Genomic DNA, 20906 nt, shown 5'->3' with positions numbered 1-20906 from the left:
TACAGATCAGGCATGTCCTATCTTTTTCCACCAAGCCACATAAAAAAAATGTAATGGCGTGGGGGCCACTTTTCATACATTTTATAAATGATAACCAAGCCAAATATAGATCAATACATTAAAGCTAACTGAACAAAACATCAACATCTTAGCTTTGTGTAGGTAAATAATGGATTAATTACATTTTTACAATATATCCAGGTCCAGTCAAAAAGGTGTTGCAGTTGTATTTCTACCAGAAGCCGACGCAACTTACCTCCTTTTCTGCCACATCTGTTCAAAGGCGTCTGCCAGCTCCACATTGCTGATCTCCTCAGAGTCTTGGAGCTTCAGGAAGCCATTGCCACCATGCCCTTTATATAAACACATACACATACATTGCAAAGTGCCACCAGGATAGACCGGGAAAGAACACAATGGGGAATAAATGGTGATCCTTTGCTTAGTGAGCGGTATACTGTACATATATTTATATATATATATATATATATATATATATATATATACAGTATATAGATGCATACTGTGTTTGTCTATTGTAATGACTTTGATGAAGAGCAGAAGACATTTTATCACCAATTTATGCAGAAATCCAAGAAATCCCAAAGGGTTCACATACATGTTCTTGCATATATACATACATATATATATATCATTTAATAACCTGTCAGGTAAATGAGGATGTTGCTTCGGTCGTCAGACAGGAGACGCTTGGAGCGAGGCGTGCTGGGCGGAAGCCTTCCGGTCAGAACTCGGAGAAAATTCTCCACCGTCACCTGAAAAGTGGACACAACAACATGACACAATATACAAACCCCAAAGCCAGTGAAGTTGGCACGTTGTGTGACTCGTAAACAAAAACAGAATACAATGATTTGCAAATCCTTTTCAAACTATATGTAATTGAATAGACTGCAAAGACAAGATACCTAACGTTCAAACTGGAAAACTTTTGTTATTTTTTGCAAATATTAGCTCATTTGGAATTTGATGCCTGCAACATGTTTCAAAAAAGCTAGCACAAGTGGCAAAAAAAACTGAGAAAGTTGAGGAATGTTCATCAAACATTTATTTGGAACATCCCACAGGTAAACAGGATAATTGGGAACAGGTGGGTGCCATGATTGTGTTTAAAAGCAGCTTCCATGAAATGCTCAGTCATTCACAAACAAAGATGGGGCGAGGGTCACCACTTTGTCAACAAATGCGTGAGCAAATTGTCGAACAGTTTAGGAACAACAATTCTCAACGAGCTATTGAAAGACATTTAGGGATTTCTACGGGCTGTAATATCATCAAAAGTTTCAGAGAATCTGGAGAAATCACTGCACGTAACATTGAATGCCCGTGACCTTGGATCGCTTAGGCGGTACTGCATCAAAAAGCGACATCAGTGTGTAAAGGATATCACCACATGGGCTCAGGAACACTTCAGAAAACCACTGTCAGTAACTACAGTTCGTTGCTACGTCTGTAAGTGCAAGTTAAAACTCTACTATGCAAAGCAAAAGCCATTTATCAACAACACCCAGGAATGCGGCCGGCTTCGCTGGGCCCGAGCTCAACTAAGATATACTGACGCAAAGTGTAAAAGTGTTCTGTGGTCTGACGAGTCCGCATTTCAAATTGTTTTTGGATACTGTGGATGTTGTACCTTCCGGAACAAAGAGGAAAAGAACCATCCGGATTGTTCTCGGCGCAAAGTTCAAAAGCCAGCATCTGTGATGGTATGGGGGTGTATTTGTGCCCAAGGTATGGGTCACTTACACATCTGTGAAGGTATCATTAATGCTGAAAGGTTTTGGAGCAACATATGTTGCCATCCAAGCAACCTTATCATGGACGCCCCTGCTTATTTCAGCAAGACAATGCCAAGCCATGTGTTACAACAGCGTGGCTTCATAGTAAAAAAGTGCGGGTACTAGACTGGCCTGCCTGTAGTCTAGACCTGTCTTCCATTGAAAATGTGTGGCGCATTATGAAGCGTAAAATACGACAACGAGACAACTTAAGCTGTACATCAAGCAAGAACGGGAAATAATTTGTGTTGTTAAAAGGAAAGGCCATGTAACGCAGTGGTAAAAATGCCCCTGTGCCAACTTTTTTGCAATGTGTTGCTGCCATTAAATTCTAAGTTAATGATTATTTGCAAAAAAAACAGTTTGAACATTAACTATCTTGTCTTTTCAGTCTATTCAATTAAATATAAGTTGAAAAGGATTTGCAAATCATTGTATTCTGTTTTTATTAAGGAATTACACAACGTGCCAACTTCACTGGTTTTGGACTTTGCTAACATTTAAAAACATGGAAAATAAATAGTGAATGGCCTTTAATTTTTTTTTTTTTTTACAAATGCAACTGTTTGTTGCACAGATCAAACCGACCTCATAACCTCGGTAATCCACCTCCACGTCGTCGCCGTACACGTTCAGCGCCATGTTTTTGTGGCTGAACACTGTGGCAGGCTTGGGGTTTCTGTGATTACAAGCCATGTCGTCTGCCAGCATCAGAACGATGTGGCTAGAAGAGCAGAATGTACCAATAAAATTAAGCACTTATATCTGCAGACACACATCCACGCTAAACTATTTAAAAAATAAAAAAAAGACGCTACTAGGGTTGTACGGTATACCGGTATTAGTATAGTATCGCCATACTAATGAATCATTTATGATACTACCCACCGGAAGAGGTGCTTTAAGACATGGCTAGCTAGCCGCTAAAGTCCAGCCCCAGTTGGCAGTGTTGTAGCTACTTCTATATCACTAATCCTCGCCTCCATGGCGACAAATAAAGTAAGTTCCTTACAAGTATCATCCCTGCAGGACGAGGAAAAGCTAATATAATATAATACAATATATATATATATATATATATATACAGTATATATATAATATAATAATAGCTCACCTGCGTCAAAATGTAAACAAACGCCACTGGTGGATCTACACCTAACATCTACTGTAATGATACCAAGTACAGTAGCGTACCTAGTCGATATTACTATGATTAGGTCTATATTTTTTAGCATCACAACATCTTCTTTCGTTTTTTTAAATGTATATTATGTTTATAAACTTAGGAAATATGTCCCTGGACACATGAGGACATGTATGATCCTGTAACTACTTGGTATCGGATTGATACCCAAATGTGTGGTATCATCCAAAACTAATGTAAAGTATCAAACAACAGAAGAATAAGTGATTATTACATTTAATTTTAGAACAGACGTGTAGATAGAACATGTTAAAAGAGAAAGTAAGCAGATATTAACATTAAATGAACAAGTAGATTAAAAATTCATTTTCTACCACTTGTCCTTAATAATGTTGACAAAATAATAGAATGGAAAATGACACAATATGTTACTGCATATGTCAGCAGCTAAATTAGGAGCCTTTGTTTGTTTACTTACTAATAAAAGACAAGTTGTCTTGAATGTTCACTATTTTATTTAAGGACAAACTTGCAATAAGAAATATGTTTGATTTTTTTGTTAAAATAAAGCCAATAATTGTGCAGATTTGGCTATTTTTGGAATTCCACCAAACCATCAAAAAACTAAGCAGACTTTTAGGATTGCCTTTGCATCATTAACAGCTCGTAGAAGGATTTTATTGGAGTGGAAATCATAGTTTTCCCCCAAGGCCTCCCTATGGCTTAAGGACCCCATGTTTTTCTTAGATTTGGAGAAAATGAAATATAATCTGAGGGGTACAACAAAACAATTTGACTTGACATGGGGGCTGCATAATTAGCTAAATAGCTAAATAAAAGACACTATAGGATACATGTGCCACTCACTGTTGACAATGATCCTCTTCACTTACCTCAACTCTTATTATTTTACTTTTGTTATTTTTCTGTAATTGTTCAGCGGCTGGATAGAGGGTCAGCATTTCCAAATCTAAGGCCATGGTTCTCAGCAGGAAACCGATGGTTTGTACAGCCCAGGTAGAGAGCGAGACTCTGTCCCAGGTGGAGGAGTTTAAGTATCTCGGGGTCTTGTTCAAGAGTGAGATGGAGAAGGATATCAGCCGGAGAATCGGAGCAGCATTGCAGTCTCTCTGCCGCACTGTTGTGACGAAACGAGAGCTGAGCCAGAAGGCAAAGCTCTCGGTCTACCGAGCCATCTACATTCCTTCTCTCACCTACGGTCATGAAGTGTGGGTCATGACAGAAAGAAAAAGATCGCGGATATGTCGTAGAATTTCTGACCATTTGACCTATATTTCTTGTCTTTTAAGAATGTCCGCTCATTTTCGATTCTCTTGTATTTTGTGCCATTGAATGGACCAGTTGTGGGACAAAAGTGAATATTAAGTCGTGCCAACCTGTCTACAGAATGTGTTGACTGTCTAAAGGATTTGAGTTGTTATGGAACAGATAGGGAAAACAACAAGACATTGACGCATTTAAATAACAAACAATGACGCACAAGAGACATATAAAAAATGGCAGAACACCGGAACTGGACAGTGATTTTGGCTTGTGTGTGTCTTGTTTACTCCGGAGTAACATGTGGTCTGTCTGCACGGCCAACTTAATTCAACCTGCACTTCTGATAATGGGTAAATAAATTTGTTGTACTAAACTACTTTTGTTGCCTGTTTAAGCTTCGGACAATCCACTACAGATACAAGCGGCCGAAATGAGTTTCCTCAGAAGGGTGGCTGGCATCTCCCTTAGAGATAGGGTGAGAAGTTCAGTCACCCGAGAGAGACTCGGACTAGAGCCGCTGCTCCTTCGCCTGGAAAGGAGCCACTTTAGGTGGTTCGGGCACGAGCGTCTCCCTAGGGAGGTCCTCGTTGCACGTCCCACTGGGAGGAGACCCGGGGGCAGGCCAAGGACCAGATGGGGGGGATTACATCTCCTCTCTGGCCTGGGAACGCTTCGGGGTCCCCCAGGAGGAAGTTGCTAATGTTGCTCTGGAGAGGGAAGTGAAGTGAAGTGAAGAGAATTATATATTTTTTCTCTTTAGCGCTTTATATAGTGAAACCCAATATCTAAGTTACATTTAAACCAGTGTGGGTGGCACTGGGAGCAGGTTATGAAAAGTGTCTTGCCCAAGGACACAACGGCAGTGACTAGGATGGCGGAAGCGGGAACTGAACCTGGAACCCTCAAATTGCTGGCACGGCCATTCTACCAACCGAGCTATGCCGCCCGCCGGGAAGTCTGGGGGTCTCTGCTGGAGCTGTTGTCCCCGCGACCCGATTCCGGATAAGCGGTTGAAGATGGATGGATAGATGGATGGATGTAATTTTTTTTTTTTTTTTTTGAGGGGGGGGACAAAAAAAAAGAGTCTGTTTTCTCAGTACCTGTGTTATGATTTCCCTATCAAATGATGTATTTTTTTTAATTTTTTAAATAAAGCCAATAATGCCATTTTTTGTGGTCCCCTTTATTTAGAAAAGTACAGAAAAAAAATAAAAATAATTTTGGTACCAAAATATTGGTATCGGGACAACACTAGACACTACCATAGGAGACATAATTACCTATCAGGGATGCCTAGACGCTTGACACTTCTGTAGACTGACAGTGTGTTGGCCACATGACGGTAGTTGAACCAGAATCTGGACGTGCACACCTGTTCAAAGCACACATGCAGATGTAAAAACTCACACAAGCATTTCCACAGCTCTCATTTTTCTAGGTCTTACAAGTTTTTTTTTGATTGATTGAAACTTTTATTAGTAGATTGCACAGTGCAGTACATATTCCGTACAATTGATCACTAAATGGTAACACCCGAATAAGTTTTGTATCTGTATCATGAATCAATTTAAGTGGACCCCGAGGTCCACTACAGTCATCACACAAGGTAATCATCAGAGTATATACATAGAATTATTTACAATCCAGGGTGTGGGATGTGGAGGGGGGTTATGTTTGGTTGATATCAACACTTCAGTCATCAACAATTGCATCATCAGAGAAATGGACATTGAAACCGTGTAGGTCTGACTTGGTAGGACATGTACAGCAAGTAGTGGACATAGAGAGAGAGAGAGATCAGAAAGCATGAGAATAAGTATCTACATTTGATTATTTACATTTGATTATTTACAAACCGGGGAGGTAGGATGTGGAAAAGAGGGTGTTAGTTTAGGGTGGAAGTTGCCTGGAGGTGTTCTTTTAGTCCGGTTCTGAAGGAGGATAGAGATGCCCTTTCTTTTACACCTGTTGGGCTTGCATTCCATATTGATGTGGCATAGAAGGAGAATGAGTTAAGACCTTTGTTAGATCGGAATCTGGGTTTCACGTGGTTAGTGGTGCTCTCCCTGGCGTTGTGGTTATGGCGGTCATTTACGTTAAGGAAGTAGTTTGACATGTACTTCAGTACCAGGGAGGTGTAGCGGATTTTATAGACTAGGCCAGGGGTCGGCAACCCAACATGATGAAAGAGCCATAATGGACCAAAAATACAAAAAAAACAATCTGTCTGGAGCCGCAAAAAGTTAAAAGCCTTATGTAAGTGTTATGATGAAGGCAACATATTAAGTAAGTGTCTCACAGGGTTAGACCATTCCTGGAAATTACTTAAAACCTGCCAAAGGTATAGATGTGTGTACCCAAGTTAAAGGAAACGGCAGGCTGTCTTCTTCTAATGGATTTATTACAATCTTTGCAAGCTGGCTAACGTTTGCTGTGGTCTGGAACAACATGGCACACAAACAACTATGAGAAATGCAGCCAATATTACATACAGATAATGTGTCATGGGACATGCAAATATAAATTAAGTACACAGAGGACATACACTACTGTTCAAAAGTTTGGGGTCACATTAAAATGTCCTTATTTTTCAATGAAGATAACTTTAAACTAGTCTTAACTTTAAAGAAATACACTCTGTACATTGCTAATGTGGTAAATGACTATTCTAGCTGCAAATGTCTGGTTTTTGGTGCAATATCTACATAGGTGTATAGAGGCCCATTTCCAGCAACTATCACTCCAGTGTTCTAATGGTACAATGTGTTTGCTCATTGGCTCAGAAGGCTAATTGATGATTAGAAAACCCTTGTGCAATCATGTTCACACATCTGAAAACAGTTTAGCTCGTTACAGAAGCTACAAAACTGACCTTCCTTTGAGCAGATTGAGTTTCTGGAGCATCACATTTGTGGGGTCAATTAAACGCTCAAAATGGCCAGAAAAAGAGAACTTTCATCTGAAACGCGACAGTCTATTCTTGTTCTTAGAAATGAAGGCTATTCCACAAAATTGTTTGGGTGACCCCAAACTTTTGAACGGTAGTGTAAGTAAAGGAAATTAAATGAACTCAAATATACCTACAAAGGAGGCATAATGTTGCAATATGTACACAGAGCTAACCTAAATAGCACGTTAGCATGGATTAATAGCAATCCACAGTCAATAACATCAACAAAGCTCACCTTTTAGCATTCACGCACAGCTTAAAACGTTTGGTGGTCAAAATGAGACAAAGAAGGAGTGGCATAAAACATGTCTTTCTGTGCGACGGAGAAAGTTCTACACGTAAACCAACTACAGTGAGTTCAAGGACCGCCAAAATTAGTAGGACAAAACGGCGCTGACCAAATACTGTCATCAGTGAAACATACACACAAACATATTAAACAGTGGGCTTTCTGACAATTACGAAGGTTTGTGTTATGTTTGCCCTCTTACAGAAACATTATTAAAACAACAGATATTTTTTCGATTTTTGAAGAAGCTCCAGGAAAAGACATGCGGCTCGAGAGCCGCGGGTTGCTGACCCCCGAACTAGGCTCAGTGAAAGTTGTTTTACTCTGTCCTCCACCCTGAGCCAGCCCACTTTGGAGAAGTGGGTAGGAGTGAGGTGTGATCTGGGGTGGAGGTCTAGAAGTAACCTGACTAGCTTGATGTTTGGAGTTTAGATTTGAGGGTTTTGGAGGTGCTAGGGTACCAGGAGGTGCATGCGTAATAGAAAAAGGGTTGAATGAGAGTTCCCGCTAGAATCTTCATGGTGCTTTTGTTGACCAGAGAGGAGATTCTATAGAGAAATCTTGTTCGTATGTTGCCATTTTATCAACAACTAATGATAGAGGCGCATAATATTTGCGTGTACTGACCAGAACGGCCCAGTTGTTGGTGTGGCCGCTGCTGAAGAAATGCTCCGCACTTTCCTGTGTGAAAAAAGATGAATACATTTATTTCATGTCTTTTTAAATCAACATAGCTCGGCTTTGTCCCACGATTGAGATCAAATACCTCTTTACTAAGAAAGACTTGACTAAGTAGACAACTGCAGTTACATTTCAATGCAGCAAAAGTAAAAGACACAGACACAATTAACAACAGTTGTAAAAACATAGTGTGTCATTTTAAATCATGACAGCTAGCATGCTAGCCTTGGAAGCTAACAGAAAGCTAACAGGTGAAATGCGACGAAAAACGGCAAGAGTCATACAACAGAGGCAACATTTGACTTACCTCGACATTAACGCTACCCGCTGACCAAAATGTGGCAACTAATATTAATACAGTGGCGATTTTCATTGTGAGGCAGATATAATGTGAATCCAGGAAAAGGAAATAAACACCGGGTCCTTCTCCGGATATACTTCCGGTTAAGAAATACCAAAATAAAAGCATTGTTTGGGTTACCGGAAAAATACAACTTAACAGTCTAAATCAGGGGTCACCAACCTTTTTGAAACCAAGAGCTACTTCTTGGGTAGTGATTAATGCGAAGGGCTACCAGTTTGATACACACTTAAATAAATTGCCAGAAATAGCCAATTTGCTCAATTTACCTTTAACTCTATGTTATTATTAATAATTAATATTTACACTTAATTGAACGGTTTAAAAGAGGAGAAAACACGAAAAAAATTACAATTTAATTTTGAAACAGAGTTTATCTTCAATTCCGACTCTTTAAAATTCAAAATTCAACCGAAAAAAAGAAGAGAAAAACTTAAAAAAAGAATTTATGGAACATCATTAGTAATTTTTCCTGATTAAGATTAATTTTAGAATTTTGATTAAATGTTTTAAATAGGTTAAAATCCAATCTACACTTTGTTAGAATATATAACAAACAATATATAACAAACAAAGCTATATTTGTAACAAAGACAAATCATTATTTCTTCTAGATTTTCCAGAACAACATTTTTAAAAGAAATTCAAAAGACTTTGAAATAAGATTTTAATTTGATTCTACAGATTTTCTAGATTTGCCAGATTCATTTTTTGGAATTTATATATATATATATATATATATATATATATATATATATATATATATATATATATATATATATATATATATATATATATATATATATATATATATATATATATATATATATATATATATATATATATATATATTCATAATAATTTTGAAGAAATATTTCACAAATATTCTTTGTCGAAAAAACAGAAGCTAAAATGAAGAATTAAATTAAAATGTATGTATTATTCTTTACAATAAAAATTTTTTTTTAACTTGAACATTGATTTAAATTGTCAGGAGAGAAGACGAAGGAATTTAAAAGGTAAAAAGGTATATGTGTTTAAAAATCCTAAAATCATTTTTAAGGTTGTATTTTTTCTCTAAAATTGTCTTTCTGAAAGTTATAAGGAGCAAAGTAAAAAAAAATATGAATTTATTTAAACAAGTGAAGACCAAGTCTTTAAAATATTTTTTTGGATTTTCAAATTCTATTTGAGTTTTGTCTCTCTTAGAATTAAAAATGTCGGGCAAAGCGAGACCAGCTTGCTAGTAAATAAATACAATTTAAAAAATAGAGGCAGCTCACTGGTAAGTGCTGCTATTTGAGCTATTTTTAGAACAGGCCGGCGGGCTACTCATCTGGTCCTTACGGGCTACCTGGTGCCTGCGGGCACCGCGTTGGTGACCCCTGGTCTAAATATTATTCAATACATTTTTCTGTTTTGTGAAATTAATAATAAGCCTAATACATAAACACCATGCAATAAGCTACTGAAACGTCAGTACACACAAAGCATGCATAATTTGAAACAAATCCTACTTGTCAGTATCAATTATAACTGCCTTATGCCAGCATCCTGGTGTTGCTTAGTACAGTCAGTAAAAGTACCAATGGTTGTCACACACACTAGGTGTGGTGAAATGACTCTCTGCATTTGACCCATCCCCTTGTTCACCCCCTGGGAGGTGAGGAGAGCAGTGAGCAGCAGCGGTGGCTGCGCCCGGGAATCATTATTGGTGATTTAACCCCCAATTCCAACCCTTGATGCTGAGTGCCAAGCAGGGAGGTAATGGCTCCCATTTTTTGTCTTTGGTATGACTCGGCCGGGGTTTGAACTCACAACCTACCAATCTCAGGGTGGACACTCTAACCACAAGGCCACTGAGCAGCGTATAAACTATTTTATTTTTTAATATATTTACATAACTCCTGAAAAGAGTTGATGTAGGAGCAGCATGTGTTAATGAGATGATAAGGAATCTGCATATTGTCTCATATCAGCTTTGAAATATATTTTTTACTACTACTATAATTACGTTGTTTTTTAAAAATGTATATTATGTTTATAAACTGAGGAAATATGTCCCTGGACACATGAGGACTTTGAATATGACCAATGTATGATCCTGTAACTACTTGGTATCGGATTGATACCCAAATTCGTGGTATCATCCAAAACTAATGTAAAGTATCAAACAACAGAAGGATAAGTGATTATTACATTTGAACAGAAGTGTAGATAGAACATGTTAAAAGAGAAAGTAAGCAGATATTAACAGTAAATGAACAAGTAGATTAATCATTCATTTTCTACCACTTGTCCTTAATAATGTTGACAAAATAATAGAATGGAAAATGACACAATATGTTACTGCATATGTCAGCAGCTAAATTAGGAGCCTTTGTTTGTTTACTTACTAATAAAAGACGAGTTTTATTGTATGGTCACTATTAGGGATGTCCGATAATGGCTTTTTGTCGATATCCGATATTCCGATATTGTCCAACTCTTTAATTACCGATACCGATATCAACCGATACCGATACTGATATATAATAATAATAATAATAATACCTGAGATTTATATAGCGCTTTTCTAAGTACCCAAAGTCGCTTTACATGTTAAAAACCCATCATTCATTCACACCTGGTGGTGGTAAGCTACTTTCATAGCCACAGTTGTGGAATTAACACATTATTATGCCTAATTTGGACAACCAGGTATGGTGAAGATAAGGTCCTTTTTTTTTTAAATTAATAAAATAAAATAAGATAAATAAATTAAAAACATTTTCTTGAATAAAAAAGAAAGTACAACAATATAAAAACAGTTACATAGAAACTAGTAATGAATGAAAATGAGTAAAATTAAGTGTTAAAGGTTAGTACTATTAGTGGAGCAGCAGCACGCACAATCACGTGTGCTTACGGACTGTATCCCTTGCAGACTGTATTGATATATATTGATATATAATGTAGGAAGCAGAATATTAATAACAGAAAGAAACAACCCTTTTGTGTGAATGAGTGTAAATGGGGGAGGGAGGTTTTTTGGGTTGGTGCACTAATTGTAAGTGTATCTTGTGTTTTTTATGTTGATTTAATAAAAAAATAAAAAATAAAAAATAAAAATAAATAAAACGATACCGATAATAAAAAAAACCGATACCGAAAATTTTCGATATTGCATTTTAAAGCATTTATCGGCCGGCCGATATTATCGGACATCTCTAGTCACTATTTTATTTAAGGACAAACTTGCAATAAGAAACATATGTTTGATGTACCGTAAGATTTTTTGTTAAAATAAAGCCAATAATTGTGCAGAATTGGCTATATATGGATAGTTCCTGAAAAGAGTTGATGTAGGAGCAGCATGTGTTCATGAGATGATAAGGAATCTGCATATTGTCTCATAACAGCATTGAAATATTTTTTTTACTACTACTATAATTACGTCGTTTTTTAAAAATGTATATTATGTTTATAAACTGAGGAAATATGTCCCTGGACACATGAGGACTATGAATATGACCAATGTATGATCCTGTAACTACTTGGTATCGGATTGATACCCAAATTTGTGGTATCATCCAAAACTAATGTAAAGTATCAAACAACAGAAGAATAAGTGATTATTACATTTGAACAGAAGTGTAGATAGAACATGTTAAAAGAGAAAGTAAGCAGATATTAACAGTAAATGAACAAGTAGATTAATCATTAATTTTCTACCACTTGTCCTTAATGTTGACAAAATAATAGAATGGAAAATGACACAATATGTTACAGCAGCTAAATTAGGAGCCTTTGTTTGCTTACTTACTAATAAAAGACGAGTTTTATTGTATGGTCACTATTAGGGATGTCCGATAATGGCTTTTTGCCGATATCCGATATTCCGATATTGTCCAACTCTTTAATTACCGATACCGATATCAACCGATACCGATACTGATATATAATAATAATAATAATAATACCTGAGATTTATATAGCGCTTTTCTAAGTACCCAAAGTCGCTTTACATGTTAAAAACCCATCATTCATTCACACCTGGTGGTGGTAAGCTACTTTCATAGCCACAGTCGTGGAATTAACACATTATTATGCCTAATTTGGACAACCAGGTATGGTGAAGATAAGGTCCTTTTTTTTTTTAATTAATAAAATAAAATAAGATAAATAAATTAAAAACATTTTCTTGAATAAAAAAGAAAGTACAACAATATAAAAACAGTTACATAGAAACTAGTAATGAATGAAAATGAGTAAAATTAAGTGTTAAAGGTTAGTACTATTAGTGGAGCAGCAGCACGCACAATCACGTGTGCTTACGGACTGTATCCCTTGCAGACTGTATTGATATATATTGATATATAATGTAGGAAGCAGAATATTAATAACAGAAAGAAACAACCCTTTTGTGTGAATGAGTGTAAATGGGGGAGGGAGGTTTTTTGGGTTGGTGCACTAATTGTAAGTGTATCTTGTGTTTTTTATGTTGATTTAATAAAAAAATAAAAAATAAAAAAATAAAAATAAATAAAACGATACCGATAATAAAAAAAAAACGATACCGATAATTTTCGATATTGCATTTTAAAGCATTTATCGGCCGGCCGATATTATCGGACATCTCTAGTCACTATTTTATTTAAGGACAAACTTGCAATAAAAAACATATGTTTGATGTACCGTAAGATTTTTTTGTTAAAATAAAGCCAATAATTGTGCAGAATTGGCTATATATGGATAGTTCCTGAAAAGAGTTGATGTAGGAGCAGCATGTGTTCATGAGATGATAAGGAATCTGCATATTGTCTCATAACAGCATTGAAATATTTTTTTTACTACTACTATAATTACGTCGTTTTTTAAAAATGTATATTATGTTTATAAACTGAGGAAATATGTCCCTGGACACATGAGGACTATGAATATGACCAATGTATGATCCTGTAACTACTTGGTATCGGATTGATACCCAAATTTGTGGTATCATCCAAAACTAATGTAAAGTATCAAACAACAGAATAATAAGTGATTATTACATTTGAACAGAAGTGTAGATAGAACATGTTAAAAGAGAAAGTAAGCAGATATTAACAGTAAATGAACAAGTAGATTAATCATTAATTTTCTACCACTTGTCCTTAATGTTGACAAAATAATAGAATGGAAAATGACACAATATGTTACTGCAGCTAAATTAGGAGCCTTTGTTTGCTTACTTACTAATAAAAGACGAGTTTTATTGTATGGTCACTATTAGGGATGTCCGATAATGGCTTTTTGCCGATATCCGATATTCCGATATTGTCCAACTCTTTAATTACCGATACCGATATCAACCGATACCGATACTGATATATACAGTTGTGGAATTAACACATTATTATGCCTAATTTGGACAACCAGGTATGGTGAAGATAAGGTCCTTTTTTTTAGAAATTAATAAAATAAAATAAGATAAATAAATTTAAAAAAAATTCTTGAATAGAAAAGAAAGTACAACAATATAAAAACAGTTACATAGAAACTAGTAATGAATGAAAATGAGTAAAATTAAGTGTTAAAGGTTAGTACTATTAGTGGAGCAGCAGCACGCACAATCATGTGTGCTTACGGACTGTATCCCTTGCAGACTGTATTGATATATATTGATATATAATGTAGGAACCAGAATATTAATAACAGAAGGAAACAACCCTTTTGTGTGAATGAGTGTAAATGGGGGAGGGAGGTTTTTTGGGTTGGTGCACTAATTGTAAGTGTATCTTGTGTTTTTGATTTTGATTTAATAAAAAAATAAAAAATAAAAAAATAAAAATAATAAAAATAATAAAACGATACCGATAATAAAAAAAAAACGATACCGATAATTTTCGATATTGCATTTTAAAGCATTTATCGGCCGGCCGATATTATCGGACATCTCTAGTCACTATTGTATTTAAGGACAAACTTGCAATAAGAAACATATGTTTGATGTACCGTAAGATTTTTTGTTAAAATAAAGCCAATAATTGTGCAGAATTGGCTATATATGGATAGTTCCTGAAAAGAGTTGATGTAGGAGCAGCATGTGTTCATGAGATGATAAGGAATCTGCATATTGTCTCATATCAGCATTGAAATATTTTTTTTACTACTACTATGATTACGTTGTTTTTTAAAAATGTATATTATGTTTATAAACTGAGGAAATATGTCCCTGGACACATGAGGACTATGAATATGACCAATGTATGATCCTGTAACTACTTGGTATCGGATTGATACCCAAATTTGTGGTATCATCCAAAACTAATGTAAAGTATCAAACAACAGAAGAATAAGTGATTATTACATTTGAACAGAAGTGTAGATAGAACATGTTAAAAGAGAAAGTAAGCAGATATTAACAGTAAATGAACAAGTAGATTAATAGTTCATTTTGTCCTTAATAATGTTGACAAAATAATAGAATGGAAAATGACACAACATGTTACAGCAGCTAAATTAGGAGCCTTTGTTTGTTTACTTACTAATAAAAGACAAGTTGTCTTGTATGGTCACTATTTTATTTAAGGACAAACTTGCAATAAGAAACATATGTTTAATGTACCCTAAGATTTTTTTTGTTAAAATAAAGCCAATAATTGTGCAGAATTGGCTACATATTGATAGTTCCTGAAAAGAGTTGATGTAGGAGCAGCATGTGTTCATGAGATGATAAGGAATCTGCATATTGTCTCATATCAGCATTGAAAGATTTTTTTTAAAGAATCAATTAAAGATAACATTTCTAAACTGACCTTTAGATAACCTGAACCTTTGCTTGGCAAATACATTCTAAGTGTGTGACATAATTATTCCAATTGCAAACATGCCAGCTATTCAACGTCATCAGTCGTGTTTCCCATGACCACAAAGCAGAAGATTTCATTCTCAAATACCCTTAAGACATCCATTCCATGACGTCACTTTCCCTTGTGGCGCTTTTTCACACTTTACCTTCTGGCTGATAGAGTCTGAGAGGATTAACGTAGGATTAGAGGCCCATTATTCCAATCATAGGGGAATTTTCAGGAAGTCAGAATGAGTCATTGGAAAAATAACACAATCGTGTGACCAGTAGATCTAAACACTTAACTGTAACTTGTTTTATTCCAGCCATAACACACATTAAATCATCACATTGCTAGTCAAATAATGGCCTCAAGCCAATGCATCACTTATACTTATTCCAGAAAGACACTGGAATGTGGGATAAGACTTTTTACTCATAATTTATTCTCATCAAACTATAATTTGCATACTGTTGTTGATTTTGTACTCGTGTGTATTTTAAACCTACTTATAAGATCATTGTGATATTTTTGATGAAATGACAGATTCATTTGGAGAAAACATTGCCCCTTTTGCTTGTAAAATTTAAAAAATGTACACTTGAAAAATAGAAAATTGCTCATTAAAAAATACTTTTATGACTTCTCCACTTTTTCTCTGCATTCAAGATAAAAGTATTATTTCCACAATTTTTCGTGTCAATTTTGTCTTCAATCAAGTAAAGTTTTGGATTTTAGTTACCAATATTATTAGTCTGTTTGCTTTTTCTCATACTCAATTACCTTTATGTGAAAATGTCAATGTAATCTTTATATTACAACTTTTTCCCTCGTAAAAAATTCCACATTTTATTTTCTGAGCAGCCCCAAATCTCTTACTTTTTTTGTGTTTTTATATATTTATGTCTATTTATTTATTTTGTGTACAGTGACTTTATTCGGTTATAATCACTTTTTTTTTTAATGTAAAACCAGACTTTAGTCTTCTGATGTTAATCATACTTAAACTCATAACAACGTAACATCTTTTTGCTGGGAAAAAATGAAAATACTTGCCTTGTTCTTGTAAAAACATATTTGTTGTAACATTACAATTTTTTTCCTGAATTTGTATTTGTGCACAAATTAGACTTTATTACTTGAAAACGATAAATAGGGTCTTTTTAAAATATTATTTTTTGTGTGTAAAACATTTGGTTTGTCCACACGAGGTCGTAGGGATGATGTTTGATAAGGAATTATCGAGTTCGAGCCAATTATCGAATCCTCTTATCGAACCGATTCCTTATCGATTCTCTTATGGAGTCCAGATAGGTTGTTGTATATGGAAAAAAAACAACAATATTTGGTTTAACAAAAGCTCACTTTTATTATATAATTAAAAAAATAAAATCTAATAAATAAATAAATATTGACTGTTACCCACCTAAAAAAATTAAATAAAATAAATAAATATTGACTGTTGTTACCCAAAGTATATTAAGTGGGATTTTTCAGAGAAACAAATATATACAGTAACACAAAAACAAGCTGTCTCTGTGATCACTATAGGTGTATAAATAATAATATAGTGTTAAATAAAATCAGTCCCTTGGGCACAAAACTGAAAATAATACAGCTCTCCAAAAAGTGCACTTCTGCTGCTATTGGAACATAACTGTTTGTTATGATGCTTTGACATTTTTGCACTTTATTTCTTTATTGAAAGAAAATTCTATGAAGAGAAAAGTTGTTTGCAAATGTGGTTACAATGCTAAAAAATGAAAAGTTAAAGCTAAAAAAAGAAATACACTTTATTGAGTTAACATTATTTCTTTATAGGGGAAAGATGTTATGAGCTAGAGAATATAACAACTACACTACCCAGCATGCAACGGGAGTTACGAGCATGCGCGGTAGCCCCGAAAAGTGTTGCATGTTGCCACGCTGTGAAAGTAAACGTCAAGAACTCAGCCAACACGCCTCGTCTGCATTATTTATAATTAGACAGACAACACATCTACAGTGTGATTTTGTTTTGTTTACAAGGAAAGAAAAACAAAAGTTAAAAAGGGAGATGTGTTGTATATATATGTATGTACTGCGGTTGCTTTAAGAACGTTGCGACAGCTGCCGTAAAGGAGGTGCGTTGCTAGCCTGGTTGCTATGTTTCCGGTTGGTCGTAAAAGTGTTCTTCATGTGTTTTACCCTGCTCAAATCTCTCAGTAAAGTGATTCGATGGATTATAGCTTTTGTTTTGAACTTTATTACACCTTGGAGCGCTTTTTCCCGTCCATTGTTTTCCTGCTTTCGCTATCTGCGCCTAATGACTGAGCTACATGACATCATTTATTGTGATGTCCCACGGAGCATTTCTGGTCGGGACGGGATTCCACTCTTTTTCTTTACTATAGTGGTCTCGATAACGGGTACCGGTTCTCAAAAAGGGATTCGAGTCCGAGGACTCGGTTCTTTTCTTATCAAACAACCGGAAAAACCGGTTTCGAGTATCATCCCTACGAGGTCGTATAATTAGTTTTTTACTTTTTAACTTTAAATAAAATGATCTCAAAGTCACAATTGCATTTCTGCAAAATTCGAACTGTAATCTCAGGGCATTCAATCGTTGGCAACAGTCCAGTTGCAATGGATTGAATGCCCTGAGATGACAATGACCTGGATAAATGAGAACATCCATAGATATATGACTGTAATGTCTTTAAATAAATACGAATAAACTTCTTGGTCAGTTAATACAATGAAGATTTTTTTCCTTTTTTTGTTTTCCTTTTTTACTTTTAAGACACAATTTTTTTTTTCTGTAAAAGTCCGACTTTGGTCTCAACACTTTTTTTTTTCTGTGTAAAACCTACATGGTCTATCAAAACAAATGTTTGTTTTGTTCTTTCTTATTCACTTTTTACGATTAAAATTTTGTTCATGTGGGATTCTGACTTAAGGCTTTTAAAATACAAACCCCAAAAGCAGTGAAGTTGGCACGTTGTGTAATTCGTAAATGAAAACAGAATACAATGATTGGCAAATCCTTTTCAACGTATATTCATTTGAATAGACTGCAAAGACAAGATATTTCATGTTCGAACTGAGAAACATGTTTTTTTTATTGGAAGTAATCATTAGTTTAGAATTTAATGGCAGCAACACATTGCAAAAATGTTGGCACAGGGGCATTTTTACCACTGTGTTACATGGCCTTTCCTTTTAACAACACTCAGTAAACGTTTGGGAACTGAGGAGACACATTTTTGAAGCTTTTCAGGTGGAATTATTTTCCATTCTTGCTTGATGTACAGCTTAAGTTGTTCAACAGTCCGGGGTCTCCTTTGTGCTATTTTAGGCTTCATAATGCGCCACACATTTTCAATGGGAGACACACCTGGGGCCGTACTTATCAAGCTTCTTAGAGTGCCATTTTACACTTAAGTCCTGAGAATTTGCGAAATGTAGTCCTACTCTCAAACTTAAGAATAAAAGCTTTTTATCAACGTTCTTAAGTCTAAGAATCACTCCTACTCTCCACGATATTTAAGAGACCTTCAGAGGTGTCTTAAGTGGTTAGGAGTTGCCAGCAGGGGATGGCACTGAGGCGAGAGAGACGTGCGCGAACGTTCAGGGAACGGAACAATGTTTTTTTTTTTTTGATGACGAGCAGCTGATCAAACGGTATCGTTTAGACAGAGCGGATATTATTTTTGTCACAGATTTAATACTTTTCGATTCCTTGTTGATTTCTGCATGTGTCTGCAGTGGGCTAGTATATATAGAGCCACCCACACCAGTTTCAAATTAGTTGCCTAATTAATGAATTGGAAAGAAAATGTTATGACAGTAGCGTATGTGTGTGGCCGTGAGGTGAGTGACGTCAGTGAGTGTGTGGGCGAGAGAAGAGAGGGAGCGGTAGCGTGAGTGCCGGCGGGGACTAGTTTGTTTTGTATTATTTTGTAGTTTATTGTCAAAATATACACTCCCATTGTCCACTTAAATATTTCCAAGATATTTCTTTATTCTTAGACAACGGATTCCCTTCCGTGATTGGTCATTTCTATGGACACAGAAATGACGTCACCTAAAATTGCGTTTACGGCACATAGTAATGTCGTAATTCAGCTCTGAGTGTGACACTTAAGATTCAGTCCTACACTTCGCTGACAGTGTGAGTAAGACGCTTGATAACTAACTTTTAAGTGCAGCTTTCAGCGAAGAATTTATTTACTCTTAAGTCAACTCTTAGCAGGCTTCTTAGGAGTAATTCTAAGAAGCTTGATAAGTACGGCCCCTGGACTACAGGCAGGCCAGTCTAGTACCCGCACTCTTTTACTATGAAGCCACACTGTTGTAACTAGGGATGTCCGATAATATCGGCCTACCGATAATATCGGCCGATAAATGCGTTAAAATGTAATATCGGAAATTATCGGTATCGGTTTTTTTATTATCTGTATCGTTTTTTTTTTATTTAATTTATTTTTTTCATTTTTTATTTTTATTAAATCAACATAAAAAACACAAGATACACTTACAATTAGTGCACCAACCCAAAAAACCTCCCTCCCCCCATTTCTTTCTGTTATCAATATTCTGCTTCCTACATTATATATCAATATATATCAATACAGTCTGCAAGGGATACAGTCCGTAAGCACACATGATTGTGCGTGCTGCTGCTCCACTAATAGTACTAACCTTTAACACTTAATTTGACTCATTTTCATTAATTACTAGTTTCTATGTAACTGTTTTTATATTGTTTTACTTTCTTTTTTATTCAAGAAAATGTTTTTAATTTAGTTATCTTATTTTATTATTTTTTTAAAAAAGTACCTTATCTTCACCATACATGGTTGTCCAAATTAGGCATAATAATGTGTTAATTCCACGACTGCATATATCGGTTGATATCGGTATCGGTTGATATCGGTATCGGTAATTAAAGAGTTGGACAATATCGGAATATCGGATATCGGCAAAAAGCCATTATCGGACATCCCCAGTTGTAACACGTGGCTTGGCATTGTCTTGCTGAAATAAGCAGGGGCGTCCATGGTAACGACTTACAGATGTAGCGACAAACTGTAGTTACTGACAGTGGTTTTTCTGAAGTGTTCCTGAGCCCTCAGGCAGTACTTCTTGATGCAGTACTGCCTGAGAAATCAAAGGTCACAGGCATTCAATGTTGGTTTTCGGCCTTGCAGTGATTTCTCCAGATTCTCTGAACCTTTTGATGATATTAGGGAGCGTAGATGGTGACATTTCTTGCAATGACCCTCTCCCCATCTTTGTTTGTGAATGACTGAGCATTTTATGGAAGCTGCTTTTACCCCCAATCATGGCACCCACCTGTTCCCAATTAGCCTGTTCACCTGTGGGATGTTCCAAATAAGTGTTTGAAGAGCATTCCTTCAACTTTCTCAGTCTATTTGTGCCAGCTTTTTTAAAACATGTTGCAGGCATCAAACTCCAAATGAGCTAATATTTGCAAAAATATATATATATATATATATATATGCATATATATATATATATATATATATATATATATATATATATATATATATATATATGCATATATATATATATATATATATA

General features: G+C 35.5%; 1 protein-coding gene across 1 annotated transcript in view; it reads right to left on the bottom strand.

Annotated features, from left to right (window-relative positions):
* The window catches only part of pigk (phosphatidylinositol glycan anchor biosynthesis, class K), a 36281-nt gene extending 27671 nt beyond the window's left edge, over positions 1 to 8610 (bottom strand). Inside the window, exons 1-6 of the mRNA XM_062023292.1 lie at positions 8455 to 8610; positions 8094 to 8147; positions 5508 to 5599; positions 2388 to 2523; positions 665 to 776; positions 257 to 353 (exon numbers count right to left, since the gene is read on the bottom strand). Coding sequence (XP_061879276.1) covers positions 257 to 353; positions 665 to 776; positions 2388 to 2523; positions 5508 to 5599; positions 8094 to 8147; positions 8455 to 8520 — 557 coding nt within the window. The 5' untranslated portion in view covers positions 8521 to 8610. The remainder of the gene's footprint in view (positions 1 to 256; positions 354 to 664; positions 777 to 2387; positions 2524 to 5507; positions 5600 to 8093; positions 8148 to 8454) is intronic.
* Positions 8611 to 20906: the final 12296 nt, after the last annotated feature.

Source organism: Entelurus aequoreus, linkage group LG16, assembly GCF_033978785.1.
Source record: "Entelurus aequoreus isolate RoL-2023_Sb linkage group LG16, RoL_Eaeq_v1.1, whole genome shotgun sequence".
NCBI classification, from domain to species: Eukaryota; Metazoa; Chordata; class Actinopteri; order Syngnathiformes; family Syngnathidae; genus Entelurus; species Entelurus aequoreus.
The sequence above is the reverse complement of the archived record's forward strand: the minus strand, read 5'-3'. Positions and strand labels throughout refer to the sequence as shown.